Consider the following 17,649-nt stretch of genomic DNA (forward strand, 5'->3'; position numbering starts at 1 on the left):
GAAGTTTTATACCCTGCTGTTCTACTGGCTTATGGACGACCTTTGAACCTTCTTTCAGCCATGGTGTGCTGTTTACAAAGTGGCTTGCGGGAACTATCTTCTGAGTTCATTGCCGTCAAGAAAGTGGATTCTGACGGGACGACCGTCATTCAAACCCCAACCCCTCGGGTGCCGATGCCGTATATTTACTTGGTATCTTGGTTTGTGCTGCACTGCCCTCCAATAATGACGACTCCTGAATCAAATGACACCTCAACCCCTCTTGTTCAGCAATTAGAAACTTCTGACTGGGCTGGTTGGTACCAAGTTAAATTCCGTGAAATTTTGAGACGGGATTATAATTACAAGATTGCTGTCAAGTTTCCCGCCTTCGAGGGTGGCGCGTATGGAGAACTTCATCAAGACTCTCCGGGGCCGAATTCTTTCACCATGCTTAGCAAGGGCGCTTTTTGGTGGCTCATAAACATTCGTCCGGGCTATCTTATTTTTCGACAAGGGCGGAAATGCTTTATTGAACCATATCAGAATTGTTAGTTCTAGCTGTGTAATTGTTAGTTCTAGCGGCTCCCGTATTAGTTCTAGCTATTCTCGTGTTAGTTCTACCTCTAGCTAGCGTTAGATCTAGTATAAATGTTGGTTCCAATGCCTATGTTAGTTATAGCGGCTCCCGTGTTAGTTCTATATGTTCTCTTGTTAGTTCTACCTCCAGCTAACGCAAGTTCTACTGCAAATGTGGGTTCTTTTGCCTATGTTACTTATAGCTGAGATATTGTTTGTTCTACCTGGTAGATGGGGTCAACCATCAAAACATTATCTCCGGAAGGATTGTCAATTGGGATCCTATCCTCTATATTGTCATTGGGAAGCGCTGCAAATAAATAACATAAACAAAACAAATAATCATGAACTAAATCGATAGAAACATCAACAAATAACATAACACAAATAAGAAAAAATCACTAACGACTGTTTGTGTTAGAACTAGCATGAAATTCATCTGAACTAACAAGAAATCAATTAGAACTAACATGAAATCGATTAGAAATAACAGATTTGACCTAAAATGGAATTTGTCCTAGAACTAGCAGTAAATCGATTTCATGTTAGGGCCTGTTCGGTTGTTTTCCGCAAAAAAAAGAAACCAGCAATGTACCACGAAAACAAATTCCCAGCATTTCAATGTGTTTTCTCAGATTTGAAGTATTATGTTCGTCTCAACATGGAAATCAAGGGATTGAAATCAAATTTCACATTTATTGTGTTCATTTCAACTCTTTGCAATAAAGAAATGTATTGTCCTTTGTCACATTTCTTGCATTTCACCTGTTCGTATTGCACAACCTCAAATATAGGAAACCAGCTTAGCAAGTTCAAGCGGTGAGCTTGCCTCCCCAAAAAACCAACTGAAACCAGCAACTGTAAAAATTATGCAACGGTCAAAAAAACACAACTCAAAACAATGCACGCCAGGTTCTTTGCTAACAGCAAGATTTTGCCAACGGAAACAATTTACCCACTGAAACCAGCAACTGTAAAAATTATGCAACGGTCAAAAAAACACAACTCAAAACAATGCACGCCAGGTTCTTTGCTAACAGCAAGATTTTGCCAACGGAAACAATTTACCCCACCCCTGCACTTATATAGTTGGGATCAACTCCATCCTCCTCAACATATTCTCTCATAAAATTGCAAGAAAGCTGGGCAAAAATACTTGAGCATAGAGGCAATTAAAGCTGCGACATGGAAACAAGCCAAGACTCTCATGAATTAGCTGCAGAGGTAACGTGCTACTGTAACATACCGACACCACTAAAGCTTTGCAAAACAGGAGTAAACAATGGCAAATACTTTTGGGGCTGCGCCAACTATCCAAATAGGCAATGCCAGTATTTCAGGTGGGCAGAAGAGCATCATGATAACAACCAGCGTAAGGTAAATTTTGAATGTCCCTCTCCTCAATCAGTTTCCCAAGTTAAAGATGTGGAAACCAAGCACTTGCGAAGAGAATTAAAGCTTGCAAACCAACAAGTTGTTTACTTGAAGAAATGTATTGTTGTTTTAGGAATATTTAGTATTTCCCTTGTTGTCATAAACATTGTAATCTGCTGTTTGAAAATGTAATGCAAAAGTTTGAGAAGAATACAGGGACTCATGTGTAAAGTCTGAGTTCAAATACAAAACTGAACAGATTGAGATGAAAATGATGCAGCAAATCCCACCATGCATATAGGTAACAAAAACTTCTGTGATTAAACCAGCAACACAAACTGCACTTTGCATATGGCCAGAAACTCCCAAAGTGAGAACAAGAGGAATCACAAGCAATAGGTATCTGAAATCAAACATGATAGCAATGAAAGCATGACAAGCAAAGATATATATTTCAAAGTGTTAATAATCCAATTCAACAGCTTTATATTAAAAGCTTAAGAGTATTATATTCCAATGGTGAGAATGATAAATAAAGTTTGACAAATCGAGTTAGTTCTAGTTGTCCTACTGTTAGTTCTAGAACATATCGAGTTAGTTCTACTTCAAGTTGGCGTTATTTCTAGCACAAGTGTTTGTTCTGTGGCCCATGTTAAATAGTATTGACTACAAATAGGTTAGAACTAACAAGATATCGTTTGGACCTAACAAATTTGACCTCGCATAGAGCTGTAATAGAATTCACAACGGTTAGAACTGACATGAAATCGATTAGAGCTAACATGCGATCTCGTGTTTGTTCTGGTGGGCCATGTTATCCCTAGCAGAGTAAGTGTTAGTTCTAGCTGTCCACTTGTTTGTTCCCCTATCGAGTTAGTTCTAGTTGTCCTACTGTTAGTTCTAGAACATCTCGAGTTAGTTCTATTCTTGTTGTCCACCTGTTAGTTCTATCCCCTATCGAGTTAGTTCTAGTTGTCCTACTGTTAGTTCTGGAACATCTCGAGTTAGTTCTACTTCAAGTTGGCGTTATTTCTAGCACAAGTGTTTGTTCTGTGGCCCATGTTAGGCCTATCTCAGTCATTGTTAGTTCTATATGTCTTCCTGTTAGTTCAAGCACATCTCGAGTTAGTTCTACTTCGTGCCACGTTATTTTTAGCACAAGTGTTTGTACTCGAGATGGCCATGTTATCCCTAGCTCACTCCTAGTTAGTTCTAGATGCCCTCCTGTTAGTTCAAGCCCATCTCCTGTTAGTTCTACTTCGTGCTGGCGTTATTTCTAGCCCAAGTGTTTGTTCTGTTATGTCATGATATCCCTAGCTCACTCCTTGTTAGTTCTAGCTGTCCTCTTGTTAGTTCTAGAACATACAGAGTTAGTTCTATTACGTTGCTTAAATATTGTACCCACTTAATCAAGCCTTGTACCTACTTGTAAAAACTTTTATACCCACTTAATCAAGTTTGGTACCCACTTAATCAAGTTTGGTACCCATTTATTCAAGTTTTGTACCCACTTAACCATGTTTTGTACCTCATTATACTGGAATCAAAATTTTGTACACACTTTTTCAAGTTTTGTACCCATTTATACACGTTTTGTACCCAATTAATCAAGCCTTGTACCTACTTGTAAAAACTTTTGTACACACTTAATCAAGTTTTGTACCCACTTAATCAAGTTTGGTACCCATTTATTCAAGTTTTGTACCCACTTAACCATGTTTTGTACCTCATTATTCTGCTGCAAATTTTGTACCCACTTATTCAAGTTTTGTACCCATTTATACACGTTTTGTACCTACTTAGGCACCCTTTTATACCTCTTTGCTCTGGATTCAAATATTGTACCCACTTAATCAAGCTTTGTACCCACTTAATCAAGCTTTGTACCTAATAATGCCATGATTTTATTTTTGTACCCACTTATTCAAGTTTAGTACCCACTAATTGCTCGTTTTGTACCCACTTAATACTGTTTTGTTCCTCATTGTTCTGGGGGAAAAAATTAATTCAAATTATCATCCATACATGATTAATCCATACAACCACATTATCATCCATACATACATAAATCTTAAGGGAAAAGTGAATAAATCAAATTGTGAACATTCAACCGAAACACATGCTTTGTTTTGGCCCTCCGTAAACTTTGTTTTGGCGATGCCGTTAACTTTCTCGACCTCCACGAGCAACATTTTTGTTCTACAAAAAAAATTGCAACTTTATCATGACAAATGCAAAGACATTGAAAAAATATTAAATCAAGATTAAGTATAATACCTTAGCTAAAGGACAACTCGTTATATAATGTCCTTTTCCCTTACAAAACCCACAAAATCTTTGTTTTTTTATACTCTTTTCTTGTGCTATCTCCACTCCCGACTTAATTCTAGTAGCATGTGCTGGTCGTCCCTTCGTGGCAACAGGCTTATCTGGATCACGAATAGTGATTTGAGTTGCTTCCTCTATAGAGATGGGTATGGATGAAGTAGGCATCTTATTGCTGGCATTGCTCTCATTTCCATTGTCGTTATGTTCCTTCTCAATCTTGGAATTCTCAACTTCTTCAAAAAATGAGTCTAAAAAAGCACTAAACTTATCATGAAGTGTACTTGAAGTCAATGTATCTTCTAGTGCCTTGTTACATCTACTCCTAAGGGCCCAATGTTTAATGATAGATAGTTGGTCTTCACTATTTGTAATGCAATTTCTAACAACTCCGCAACCAACATGTCTTGCTTTAATTGTCCATCGTTGCATGATATATCTTGATGGAATTTCTAATACTTGCTTCTTTACTAAAATGTGCAAGCTATGTTTGCATAATATACCTTCCATCTCAAATCTCGCACAAGAGCACTTAATTCTTTTTTCTTTGGATGTATCGAAAACAACATGATGCTTTACTATCTTCTTGCTTTCAGCCTCGCTATCTATATTCCAAACGGCATAAGTAGCACTTGCGCCGTCCTTCGACAACTTTTCATGAAGCATGGAGTAACTATCCTTGAGTTCTTTCTGAAAGATAGTAAACAGATTCTTCGTATAATTCTCCCGAGCTTGTTTTTCAATGGGATGTTCAATTATCAATGTAGGAACTGAGTTTGTGGACTTAAAATCTTGCTCAAGTTCAGCGGCTCGGCGAGCTCTGACAGCATTATCATACTGCTTAACAAAATCATGTAACTCGGTATTTACATTCACAAAATGATCAAAAAAAGCATTAATTCCCTCACTCCGCTGAGTAGATGTCATTCCTGCAGTAAAAGTGTCTTTAAGATACACTGGAGCCCAATGATCTCGATGATTGTATAAATTTACTAACCAACTCCTTTTATCTGCACCATATTTGTCCCTCATTTCTTCCCAACGCTTTTCAAATTTTTCTTCCGATTTACTCCAATACCATTTGTTATACTTTACACCAACATCCTCACCATAATCATTATGCATTGATTGAAGATTTTGTAAGGCATTCCTACGAAGGTGCCAAGAACAAAAGCGATGGCGAGTTTTAGGAAAAACTTTGTGAATAGCACCACACATAGCTTTATCTTGATCAGTGATGATTGTTACTGGTGCTATACCCGACATACATTTTAACCATTGGCTAAATAACCATATAAACGTCTCCTCCGTTTCATCGGCCAGTAACGCACACCCAAATAGAGTAGACTGTCGATGATGGTTAACGCCCGTAAATGGTGCAAACGGCAATTTTAAATTGTTCGTTCTATATGTAACATCAAAGCAAACAACATCTCCAAATTGCAAGTAAGAAGTCCTCGCCCTACCATCCATCCAAAAAACACTTCTCATCGTCCCATCATTTTCTAAATCAAGTGCAAAGTAAAATTGAGGATCAGATACCTTTTTCTCTTGAAATTGACGAACTATGTTCATGCACTCATGGCCGACGCTGTTTCTTCGTTTAAGTCTAAGTTGTGCTTGGCATTTTTGTTGAGTGAGAGAGCCTTGTTCATTGCCATGAGCAACGTCTACAACCTTACAAATGACAGAAGGCCGTAAACCTTGATTGTCAAGAGTATCTATCAACCTTTTTGTCGATTGAGCTCGATGAAGTGTCCGATGTGAGTAGTGCTTCTTTACCCGAGTTGGGGTGGTTAATGGATGACCATTATGCTTACTGTTTAACTTTCGGACCACCCATTTTTCAGTGCTTCTATCAAGTCCAATAACCATCCTTGCGTTGCATCCACATCTTGTATCGAACTTTCGAATTACATTCCGACCATCTTCTCTTTTATCTTTTAAAGATTTAAAGCCTTCTTTGTCACATACAAATATTCTAGATAGGATTGCATCTTTCTTTCTCGACCAAGCTGTGTGACCCTTGCGAACACCAAATCCCTTAAGTCTGGCGTATGCATTGTAGAAATTATAAGCTTCCTCATGAGTAGAGAACTCCATTCCGATATATGGATCAACGCTGTTTAAATTATCTTCACCATTTTCAACGCCCATAAGCTCATCACCATTCTCCTCATGCTCGGATGCCTATAAAAATAGAGAAACAAAACTCATGCTAAAAGACAACTATTTTGGTATATGTCATTAGTTAGTAGTACACTATAAACAATAAGATATTATCACCTGAGGGGGAAGCCATGTTGTAGATAGTAGATCATGGTCCTGGCCTTTATCTTCTTCCATTGTTGCCTCACGTGAGAGAATTGTTGGAGTGTTGTTTGTGGGAAAATTTGCAGTAAAAGAAACGAATGAAAATTGATTTGTATTCCTTTGATCTCAGTTACAATTGGATTTTCTGATTACAAAAGAGAAGAGAATGATCTGGATTCTCCCCTTTGTTTAATTCTGGGTTCTTCACGGTGGCGATGGAGTGCCTCCTTCGAATGCTTGCGTCGAATTTGCTCTCCGTTGACGATCCGACGTCTTGATTCACTGGAACGTGGTCTTCTCCTCACGATTTGACGTTGTGGAGAACTCTGAACGAGTTTAAAACTCTATGAAAGAGTTGATTTAACCGAAAGTCGGTTATAAGCCAAGGATGACTGCCCAAGGATCTCTTCCGTTGCTGCCAAGTAGTTCCAACCGACCGCCCGAAAGATCCAGCCCTGATCTGATTATCAAAAATCCGATCCTTAATTCTGTTGAGTTTGTTGTTATTTATAGGGGATTAAGGGGTGTAACCACCTCCTTAATTCGCTCCTAAGTGGGGCTAATGGGATGTAACCGCCCCTTAAATCACTCCTGAGTGGAGTTGTGATCCCCTCAGATCGTGGGAAACGGTTTTAAAACCATTCAGCTCGTGTTTGAACGAGTCAAACGCAGACCCGTGTTCTGGCATGAATTCTGTGTCCAAACGCAATGCCTAAAAGCTTGAACGCAGCATCTGGAAGCTCGGACGCAGCGTTTGGAAGCTCATTTGCAACGATTTAAGAGCTGCGTTTGGCAGCGGATCTGAGCTGCGTTTACAGCAATTTGGAAGCTGCGTTTGTACGATTTAAGAGCTGCGTTTAGCAGCGGATCTGAGCTGTGTTTGGAGCTGGATGTGACCTGCGTTTATAGCGTTTGAAGGCTGCGTTTACAGCGATTTGGAAGCTGCATTGGCGGCCGAATCTGAGCTGCGTTTGGAGCTGGATGTGACCTGCGTTTACAGCGTTTGAAGGCTGCGTTTACAGCGATTTGGAAGCTGCGTTGGCGGCCGAATTTGAGCTGCGTTTGCAGCTTTTGGAGCTGCGTTTGCAGCTTTTGGAGCTGCATTTGAGCTGCGTTCGTGGCTATGAACGCGATGCGTCTTGATGCTGGTGTGCGGGGAGGACTTCCGCAGCTTGATTTGAAGAGACCGTCGATTTGTAGTCTCTTTCTGTCGAAGTTTTGCAAAGATCGTCATTTTGTAATCTTTACTTTAGCTCTTTGATATGCAAGAGTCGTCAGATTGTAACTCTCGATGTTGATTGTGAAGGCTGTTAAACTAGAGCTCTCATCGGTTGTCGTGAAGGTCGTCAGATTGTAACCTTCAGCGATCTACGTGAAAGTCTTCAAATTGTAGCCTTCTGGAAGTCGTCAGATTGTAACTTCCATCATCGGTGTTTGATGGGGATCAGCTATCTATTATGATTTTTAGACAGCCTACAGAACCCCCTCCAAAGTTTTCGAAAGTTCGCGGTTGACTGGGACGAATTTTCGGAATACTTTGGATCTCAACTCTGATCTTGGAGCTGTTGATTCCTTGTGGTAAAGGATTTGTTCTCTGCACTTACTTCGAAGGCATCTTGGTTGAAGGGATTTGCACGTAGGACCTGTGTGAAGGTATGCGCCATAATCCTGCTTCTGGAATGTGGGGGTGGACCCTGCATTTTGAACTTGAGACACGGGTGTGACCTCGGCGTTTGGTTTTTGCATCGCGGGTCTGACCTAAGCGTTTGGTTTTTGCATCGCGGGTCTGACCTAAGCGTTTGGTTTTTGCATCGCGGGTCTGACCTAAGCGTTTGGTTTTTGCATCGCGGGTCTGACCTAAGCGTTTGGTTTTTGCATCGCGGGTCTGACCTCAACGTTTTGACTTAAGACATGAAAGTGGCTTCCGTGCATTTTTGACTAAGTCTTTGAGACTTGTCTTCAGCTTATTCGTTTCAAGTCTCGGCTCACATCCATTAAGCTAATGGATGGATTTCGGTGTTATTAATAACAACCTGCCACGATGTTGAATACGTGGACTTTGTCGTTATTTCTTCCTGTGTTACTTGAAACACTGAAAGAAAGTTGGAAGCGCCAGAGGTGTAATATTAACTTGGCATGAATTTTTACTTAGAGTGAAATTCAGAAATTTTCTTTATTATCACTAGGATAATTCCAGAAAATATTTAATCCGTTGGGGATTTTATAATGACAACTTGCTATTCTTGTTGAAAAATGATTAACAAGTTCATTGGGGGGTTTGACTGTTAGAGGTGTGATGTTAACCTAACAGTATTTTATGGACCTATCGCTCTGTTGACGAGAGTCGATAAGTGGAAAGTGTTGCGATCGGAGCAACTTTGAGGACCTATCGCTCTGTTGACGAGAGTCGATAAGTTGATTTTGTCAGAGGTGTGATATTAACGTGACAATAAGAATATTGCGATCGGGGCAATTTTGAAGACCTATCGCTCTATTGGGGAGAGTCGATAAGTGAATTTTGTCAGAGGTGTGATATTAACGTGACAGGAAGAATATTGCGATCGGGGCAATTTTGTGGACTTATCATCCTATTGAAGAGGATTGATAAGTGGGTTGTCAGAGGTATGATGTTAACGTGACAAGAATGTGTTGCGATTGGAGCAACTTTGTGGACTTATCATCCTATTGAAGAGGATTGATAAGTGGGTTGTCAGAGGTATAGTGTTAACATGACAGGATTTGTGTTGCGATTGGAGCAACTTTGTGGACTTATCATCCTATTGAAGAGGATTGATAAGTGGGTTGTCAGAGGTATGATGTTAACGTGACAAGATTTGTGTACTTGTGATTTAAACAAGATTTTGGGGACTAGCGTCTCGCTGGGGAGAATTGCTAAGTGAGTTTATCATCAGGAGCGATGAATTTTGATACTAAGATTTTAAAGACTTAGTGTCTTGCTGGGGAAGATTGCGATTTGAACAATTTCGAGGACCTATCATCCTACCTATTGAAGAGGATTGATAAGTTGATTGTCAGAGGTGTATTGTTAACGTGACAAGTTGAGAGTGATGCAAACTGAATTCATACTCCGTGGGGGTGATGATCGTCAGAAGTATAATATTAACTCGACGATGTAAAAGATTCGTTACTCTTAATCCAGTGGATTTCAAATAACTAACCCCCAGTCATGATTAAGACTTAGCAGGAGAATAAAAAGAGATAGACAAGGCACATCACCTAGTGGGGCACTATCCATGAAGTCGGAATAGAGGCACATCACCTGGTAGGCCATTATCTGATGAGTTTGACTATCAGAGGTAACTGTGATAGTTTTGTGGACCTGCCATCCTATTGAAGAAGATTAGCAAGTTGATGGACTATCAAAGGTAACCGTTAACGAGATAGTTTTTGTGGACTTGCCATCCTACTTGAGGAGGATTGGCAAGTTGATGGACTATCAGAGGTGATCATAAACATGATAGTTTTGATGGACCCGCCATCCTATTGAAGAGGATTGGTGGGGGAATTTGAAGGAAATGAACTATCAGAGGTAATTATTAACGTGATAGTTTTGGTGGACCCGTCATCCTATTGAAGAGGATTGGTGGGGAATTTATAGAAAATGGACTATCAGAGGTGACGGTTAACGTGATAGTTTTGGTGGACCCGCCATCCTACTTGAAGAGGATTGGTGGGGGAATTTGGAGGAAATAGGACTATCAGAGGTGATGGTTAACGTGATAGTTTTGGTGGTCCCGCCATCCTACTTGAAGAGGATTGGTGGGGGAATTTGAAGAAACTAGACTATCAGAGGTAACTGTTAACGTGATAGTTTTGATGGATTTTGTGGTTGACAGAGGTATTCTATTAAACATAACAACTCAGAAAATTTATTACTCATAATCCAATGAATCTACCAATAAACCAACCCCCAGTCTTGAACAAATGCAGGGGAAAAAGGAGTAGGCCACTATCTAATGAGTTTGACTATCAGAGGTAATTGTTAACGTGATAGTTATTGGAGACCCGGCGTCCTACTGAAGGGGATTAGCTTCAGTGGTCGTAGTATCTTCCCCTTCTGACTGAGGAGATTGGGCTTGGTCCGATTGCTCAGGAGAAGATTGGGCTTGGTCCGATTGCTCGGGAGAATCCTGCCTACTTTATTCTTCAGCTTTTATCCTGGCAATAATCTTTTGAGCCTGTTCGCCTTGAGAGATTAGTTGTCTCCAAGAACGACATTCTGCAACTCCGATTCGGGCTAGGAGGTCGGTTTGCAAATTGTGCCGACAGGTCTCGTTTCGAAACCTTTTGACGAAGGCTTTGACGGACTCCCTCTTCTTCTGCTTAGTGGCAAGAAGGGTATGGATGGAGACTTCTGTATCCTCTTCAAAGAATCTTGACAGGAAGAGTCTCTCTAGATCTGCCCACTTTTGGATACATCCGGCAGGCAATTTTCTGAACAATTCAAAGGCAACTCCCTTGAGGGTGCCAATGAATAATCGAGCCAGTATGGCGTCGTTTGATATCACATTCCCAGTCTGTGACTTGAAATGATAGATATGTTGGTTCGGTGATCCCGTGCCATCAAAAGTTTGTAGCGTCGGGACCTCAAATTTTGGAGGATAAGGGGCTGCATCCCATTTGGCAGGATAGGGCCTGACAACTCCCTCGTCTTGGAGCTCGCTTCTGTTAGCAATGGCATTAAGGCGGGCTTCCAATTCTTCCATTTTGACAGACTGGAGATTCTGCTCGTTCTCCGTCTCTCTTCCTTCATCAGAGGAAGATTCTAGGTTGTGGGCTTCTTGGTCAGAAGCCGTGTCATCAACCATTTTTCCCTTCCCTTTGCTTGTATGAGGTCGGGATGATGACGTTTCTCTCCTCCGGGAAGATTCTTGCCTAGATGGTGAATCTGCCTTCTGAGATTTGGCCTTATCTGCGACGAGTTGAGTTAATAGGGCCATGAGTTCATTGATGGCCTCCTGCTGAGATTTGAGCATGGCCTCCTGCTCAGCAATTCTCTTTACCAGGTCTTCGTGGTTTCCCGTCATATAAGCGGAGCTCTCATATTCAACAAAAGAGCTTGATGATTGGGACTCCGCGATGGCTGAGTGTTCACCATCGGAATTAGTTCCTTTGCCTAACCTCCGATAGTTGATAGGAAGAATGGCTCCTGTTCGTGTCCGAGTGCGTTGGTAGATTCCTTCAAACTCGTTAGCGATTTCTCTGACGGTCGGTGAACGACTCATCTCAGAGTCATCTGAACTAGGACCTGAGGCTTTTCCTCTACCTATCACATTGATAGTGACCCCAGGATATTCGGTTTTTAGAGACTTCTTCCTGTGAGAACGTCGTCGTTGGTTGGGCAAAGCAACATTCGTAAATTGGTCGAACACCAACAGTTTGGCCGCATATGAGCAGCATTGACATCCTGAGAGGACCGTAGGAATCAGCCGTTCACATTGGAATGAACGAATGATTTGTTGCATCGGTCTTTCTCTCGATATGAACTCACTCAAATCTATTGTGAAGATTCGAGGAGAATTGCTCACTGATCGTGAGGTTTGAATTGGAACCCCCAGTCCATGATTGGACAGGACTGGCTCTTGGTGAACATGGATCTGGTTGAGATGCCTTGAATCCATGGACTTTTGACATCCGCCCCTCAATCTAGTCGCGCTACGCAGAGTATTCGGGGGTCTCACTGCCCGGTCAGCGAGCCGGGGGTCTAGGGGGCGGCGCGCCCCTGGCCAGGGGGTCCGGGGGGGATGGAATACCCCCCGGCGGGGAAACGCATATTTGAGAGTTGCGTTTATTTTGTGGAACGCACCCCTGAGGGTTGCGTTCATTTTGTGGAATGCGCCCCTGAGGGTTGCGTTCAGTCTTCTTCACACAGAGCCTATGTTTGGGCTCATAGACGCGAGACTTGCATTCTGAAACAGAAACGCAGGGCATAGGGTCGCGTTTAGGCTCACAAACACGAAGCTCATGTTGACTTGAGGATCGGCATTCTCGGAGATGTGCTCGTCGTAAGGATCTCCTCCTCCGTCGAGCGGCGTTCTTCTTAGCCTGCTTCAAGGCCTTTGCAGCGACGCCACCATCTGTGTTGATCAAGTTTGTCGCCTCAATGGATATCTTTCGACCCGATACCCTTCGTCTTGGCGCGGGTTTGGCTGAAGCTGAGCCCACTCCATCGGGGGAGGGGCTGTCCGAGCAGTCTTCCTTAGGCGGTTCGGCTGCAATTGGAGCAGTTGGAGCTTTAGTCTCTTTGGAGACTTTGTGGATCTTGCGCATAGCCTTGGGGCTAAGGGATCCGGAGGAGAGGGCCTCCTCAAACTTGGCTTGATCAAACTCTACCACGAGAGTTTCGACGGTTGTTCCAGTGAGATGAACATCGAATTGCGCCACCACTTCTTCGTCACAGAAGCTTGTCCCCAGCGGAGTCACCATCTTTTGTTTGTGGGAAAATTTGCAGTAAAAGAAACGAATGAAAATTGATTTGTATTCCTTTGATCTCAGTTACAATTGGATTTCCTGATTACAAAAGAGAAGAGAATGATCTGGATTCTCCCCTTTGTTTAATTCTGGGTTCTTCACGGTGGCGATGGAGTGCCTCCTTCGAATGCTTGCGTCGAATTTGCTCTCCGTTGACAATCCGACGTCTTGATTCACTGGAACGTGGTCTTCTCCTCACGATTTGATGTTGTGGAGAACTCTGAACGAGTTTAAAACTCTATGAAAGAGTTGATTTAACCGAAATCGGTTATAAGCCAAGGATAAAGAAGATCTTGTTGCCAATCTCCAAAGCTCCAGAAATGCTCTAAGGATCCTGTTGACGAGCCAAGAAGTTCCAACAGACCGACCTGAACTGAATTGATTTTCAGTTATTTATAGGGGATTAAGGGGTGTAACCACCTCCTTAATTCGCTCCTAAGTGGGGCTAATGGGATGTAACCGCCCCTTAAATCACTCCTGAGTGGAGTTGTGATCCCCTCAGATCGTGGGAAACGGTTTTGAAACCGTTCAGCTCGTGTTTGAACGAGTCAAACGCAGGCCCATGTTCTGGCATGAATTCTGTGTCCAAACGCAATGCCTAAAAGCTTGAACGCAGCATCTGGAAGCTCGGACGCAGCGTTTGGAAGCTCATTTGCAACGATTTAAGAGCTGCGTTTGGCAGCGGATCTGAGCTGCGTTTCCAGCAATTTGGAAGCTGCGTTTGTATGATTTAAGAGCTGCGTTTAGCAGCGGATCTGAGTTGCATTTGGAGCTGGATGTGACCTGCGTTTATAACGTTTGAAGGCTGCGTTTACAGCGATTTGGAAGCTGCGTTGGCGGCCGAATCTGAGCTGCGTTTGGAGCTGGATGTGACCTGCGTTTACAGCGTTTGAAGGCTGCGTTTACAGCGATTTGGAAGCTGCGTTGGCGGCCAAATCTGAGCTGCGTTTGCAGCTTTTGGAGCTGCGTTTGCAACTTTTAGAGCTGCATTTGAGCTGCGTTCGTGGCTATGAACGCGATGCGTCTTGATGCTGGTGTGCGGGGAGGACTTCCGCAGCTTGATTTGAAGAGACCGTCGATTTATAGTCTCTTTCTGTCGAAGCGTTGCAAAGATCGTCATTTTGTAATCTTTGCTTTAGCTCTCTGATATGTGAGAGTCGTCAGATTGTAACTCCCGATGTTGATTATGAAGGCTGTTTGATTAGAGCTTCCATCAGTTGTCGTGAAGGTCGTCAGATTGTAACCTTTAGCGATCTACGTGAAAGTCTTCAAATTGTAACCTTCTGAAAGTCGTTAGATTGTAACTTCCATCATCGGTGTTTGATGGGGATCAGCTATCTATTAAATTTTTAGACAGCCTACAAGTGTCTATACAAGCTATCAAATTATCACATATAAGAAGTTCAAAATCGCTCAAAAAACGTCATCAAGTTGATCTTTCAATTTCACTAAACAATTTCATTACGATAGTTTAAACCAAATTTAAAGTTTATATCCAATTTAACAATACATGGCAAAAATAGCTCTAAATTATCCGGCTCGTAGCCATAGAGTGAGTGCTGCAAACCAAGTAATGTATGAGCTGAAATTAAAAGGAAGAAGATAGATCCAAGGAATATGCATGAGGGAAGATAGAACCATCATGAAATCCACTAGATCTAACAGGAACGCCAACTAGAACTAACATGCCTTGTAATAGAACTAACATCATCTCCATTAGAGCTAACATGCATCCCGTTAGCATTAACATGCATTTTAGTTAAAACTAACACGTTAATTTAGAGCTAGCTAACATGCATTTCAGTTAGAACTAACACGTTAATTTAGACCTGATGCCTTACCTCGGTGGAGGCGAGCTCGACAGCGGCGAAGTGCGATGAGCCGGCGGCAACACTGAGCGGGGACGGCAAGCGCAGGCTGCGGCGATTTCGTGAGGTGGAGAGGAGGGGGGAGGTGATGGCGAGGATGACGTCGAGGGCTTGATCGATCTCCGGAGGCGGCGATGAACCTGAGGGCTGAGCTCGAATGCCGTCGGAGGCGTGGCTGATGACGAGGGGTGAGCTCGATGGCGAGGACGAGTAGACGGCGATGACCCGGCGGCGACGCTCAGCTGCGGTGATCTCGGGCGCTGGAGAGGAGGAGGGGAGGTGATGGCTAGGGCAAGGGGACGGCGGCGACGCTGAACGGGGACGTCGAGGGCTTGGCCGAGCTTGGGCGGCGGCGCTTTCGGGCGGTGATGGCGAACCGATGCGCGATCTTGAGCCGGCGGCCGACTGCTGATAATCGTGGCGCCGAGCGTGCGGCGAAGCTCCGCGCGCGTTCAGCGGCGCGCTGGAGGAGAGAAGAAGCGGGAGCGCTGATGGCGCGATCCTCTTGCACGATCTAGGAATAGAGATGAGAGAAGGGTAGGGATTTTGGGGATGGGATTTTCAACGAGGGCTCAGAATCTCTCTGAGGGGTTTTGAATAAGGACGGCCCGAGCCTCGCGCATTCCAAGCCAAGGACTAATTCGAGAGAGCACGACTGGAACCTACAGCGGACATTGCAGACGACCAAGTTCCTCCCTCCCAACTTTGCGAGCAGGATCTCAGCGACCGACAAGGTAGTATCTATCCGGTCATTGCTCGATGAGAACAGAAGGACGGGGAGTTAAGCGACACTTCGTCAATAGTCCGGAAGCAAGGTGATGACTGTCGGGACCCGACGATTACGAGAGTTCATTCCAAATTCAGAACTTCCACAAGCAACCTTGCACTGACTGTACTGATGAAACGCATATAAATTGAGGAGATAACTAGACATAACACGTCTGACACTTATAGGATATTATTATATATATATATAAAAGAATTGAAGGTGACATATATATACGTTAGTAACATAAGTCACTCAGAAACGTAATATACTTCTCCTAGCTATAGGTATAGAAGGCGAGTAGAGAACCTAGACCAGATATATAATATAATATGTACACACAGTAATTTATCCGCTCAAACTCTCAAATAACTTATATACTGGCCTCCAGTGTAAAGGCAAGGCTAACCTGCAATACTACTTATAGATATAGTATGTCTATAATATATCAGACGTACAACATAGATAACATGCAATCCGAAGGCATAGCAAAAGCTTTGGTGATCATATTATAACGAACTCTAAAGAGTATGTACTTCATTTTATACGAACGATAGACATACCAGCCTATCTTCTGAAATCCCTCATTGGAAGACAATCAAGATCCATACTCCAGGAGGAAACTGTCTATTATATAGCATAAGCCAGCACGATCCGCAAAACTCATATTTTCTTAACCTTATGAGATACACTTCATCTATCAGCGAGGAGTCGCATATAGTGTTAAAAACATACAAAAAACAATTACGCTTATTCCATTGTTACACCAACAAGGATTGCTTGCTCTCACAATAAAAGACATTAACAAAGCGACCTATCCGAGACATGAATGAACCTAATATGATGGTGATCGTTGTGATGCATCAAAAGTAGAACTCTAGCGAACTATCTATCAGGGTTGGAAATACTCGTTAAAGAAATGGACTAATGTGATCTAATTTGCCACGACTAACTTAAATAGATCAATCCTATTCAAGTCACGAGTCCAAATATATTTAACAATACATGTTTCTTACCCTGTTACTAATCTGGAACAAAATCCACCTCATACCGTATTTCTAAATCATACTCACAAATAGGGCTGGCAATGGTATACAATTCCATTCCAACCAATTCATGTACCAACCGTACCAAATACGTTGGTATACCATCAAATTGGTACATGGTACATGGTACAGTATACCGTACCAGCTTCAAAATATGGTACGGTAGGTGGTACACATTTTCCTCTACCATGGTATACCATACCTACCAACTTATATTATATTAAATTATTTAATATATAAATTATATATATATCCTTAAATCTCAACCATAGATTTAGGGAAGATAAATCTCAACCGTCGATTATTTAATGGCTGAGATCTGTTCATCGTATCCAACCTCTGGTGGTCTGTATATTATTGGAGTGCCAGGCTCTCGGGGATGGACTGGGCGCCTTTTGCATCCTGGATGACTGGATGGTATACATAGTTAACTATATTATAGTCTCACGTTAGTAAGTCTTAAATGTTTCTGTTTGTTTTTTATTAGTTATATAACTTCCCCCTTTGGAGGATTAAAAAAAATCCCAATGTAGTATGTTTTTTTTTTCTGATTCTAGGTGCTTGCCTAGTTAGATATCTCGTAGCAGTTAATTCTTTTCTTTTGCCTTCAGTTACATCTTTGTTGTTCATAACTCATAAGTGTGTGCATGCTGGTATGTGCGCACATTAAATATTGGATAATGACCCTTTTTCATTTGTCAATGAAATTAAGCGTCTGGATTAATGTTTTATTCTATGAATACTGTATACTCCCATTAATGAAGTATTATGTTGTATAGGATAATGAGTTTCTAGTCAAGAATCTTTTGTAAAGCACATAGGAAATACATTTCTCTATAGTCGGGTATCCAAAATTAACACAAGACAACTGAAACTATCTGTAATGCAAACACACAACTACACTAAC

General features: G+C 42.1%; 1 protein-coding gene across 1 annotated transcript; it reads right to left on the bottom strand.

Annotated features, from left to right (window-relative positions):
- Positions 756-6,606, bottom strand: LOC109847861 (protein FAR1-RELATED SEQUENCE 5-like). The gene is made up of 4 exons (XM_020417096.1): positions 6,544-6,606; positions 4,313-6,447; positions 2,223-2,335; positions 756-868 (listed from the first exon to the last, which is right to left on the bottom strand). Exons 1-4 carry the CDS (start codon positions 6,601-6,603, stop codon positions 756-758), a joined length of 2,421 nt encoding a protein of 806 aa, XP_020272685.1. The 5' UTR covers positions 6,604-6,606.

This window comes from Asparagus officinalis, chromosome 7 (genome assembly GCF_001876935.1).
Source record: "Asparagus officinalis chromosome 7, Aspof.V1, whole genome shotgun sequence".
Classification (NCBI taxonomy): Eukaryota; Viridiplantae; Streptophyta; class Magnoliopsida; order Asparagales; family Asparagaceae; genus Asparagus; species Asparagus officinalis.

What these genes read in the sequence shown, in the direction of transcription:
- LOC109847861 (XM_020417096.1), bottom strand. Translation starts at nt 6,603, where the DNA reads ATGGAAGAAGATAAAGGCCAGGACCATGATCTACTATCTACAACATGG. An exon ending in CAACATGGCTTCCCCCTCAG is followed by an intron (nt 6,448 to 6,543) that starts GTGATAATATCT and finishes CTATTTTTATAG; the next exon opens with GCATCCGAGCATGAGGAGAA. An exon ending in GCACATGCTACTAGAATTAA is followed by an intron (nt 2,336 to 4,312) that starts GTCGGGAGTGGA and finishes GTTTGATTTCAG; the next exon opens with ATACCTATTGCTTGTGATTC.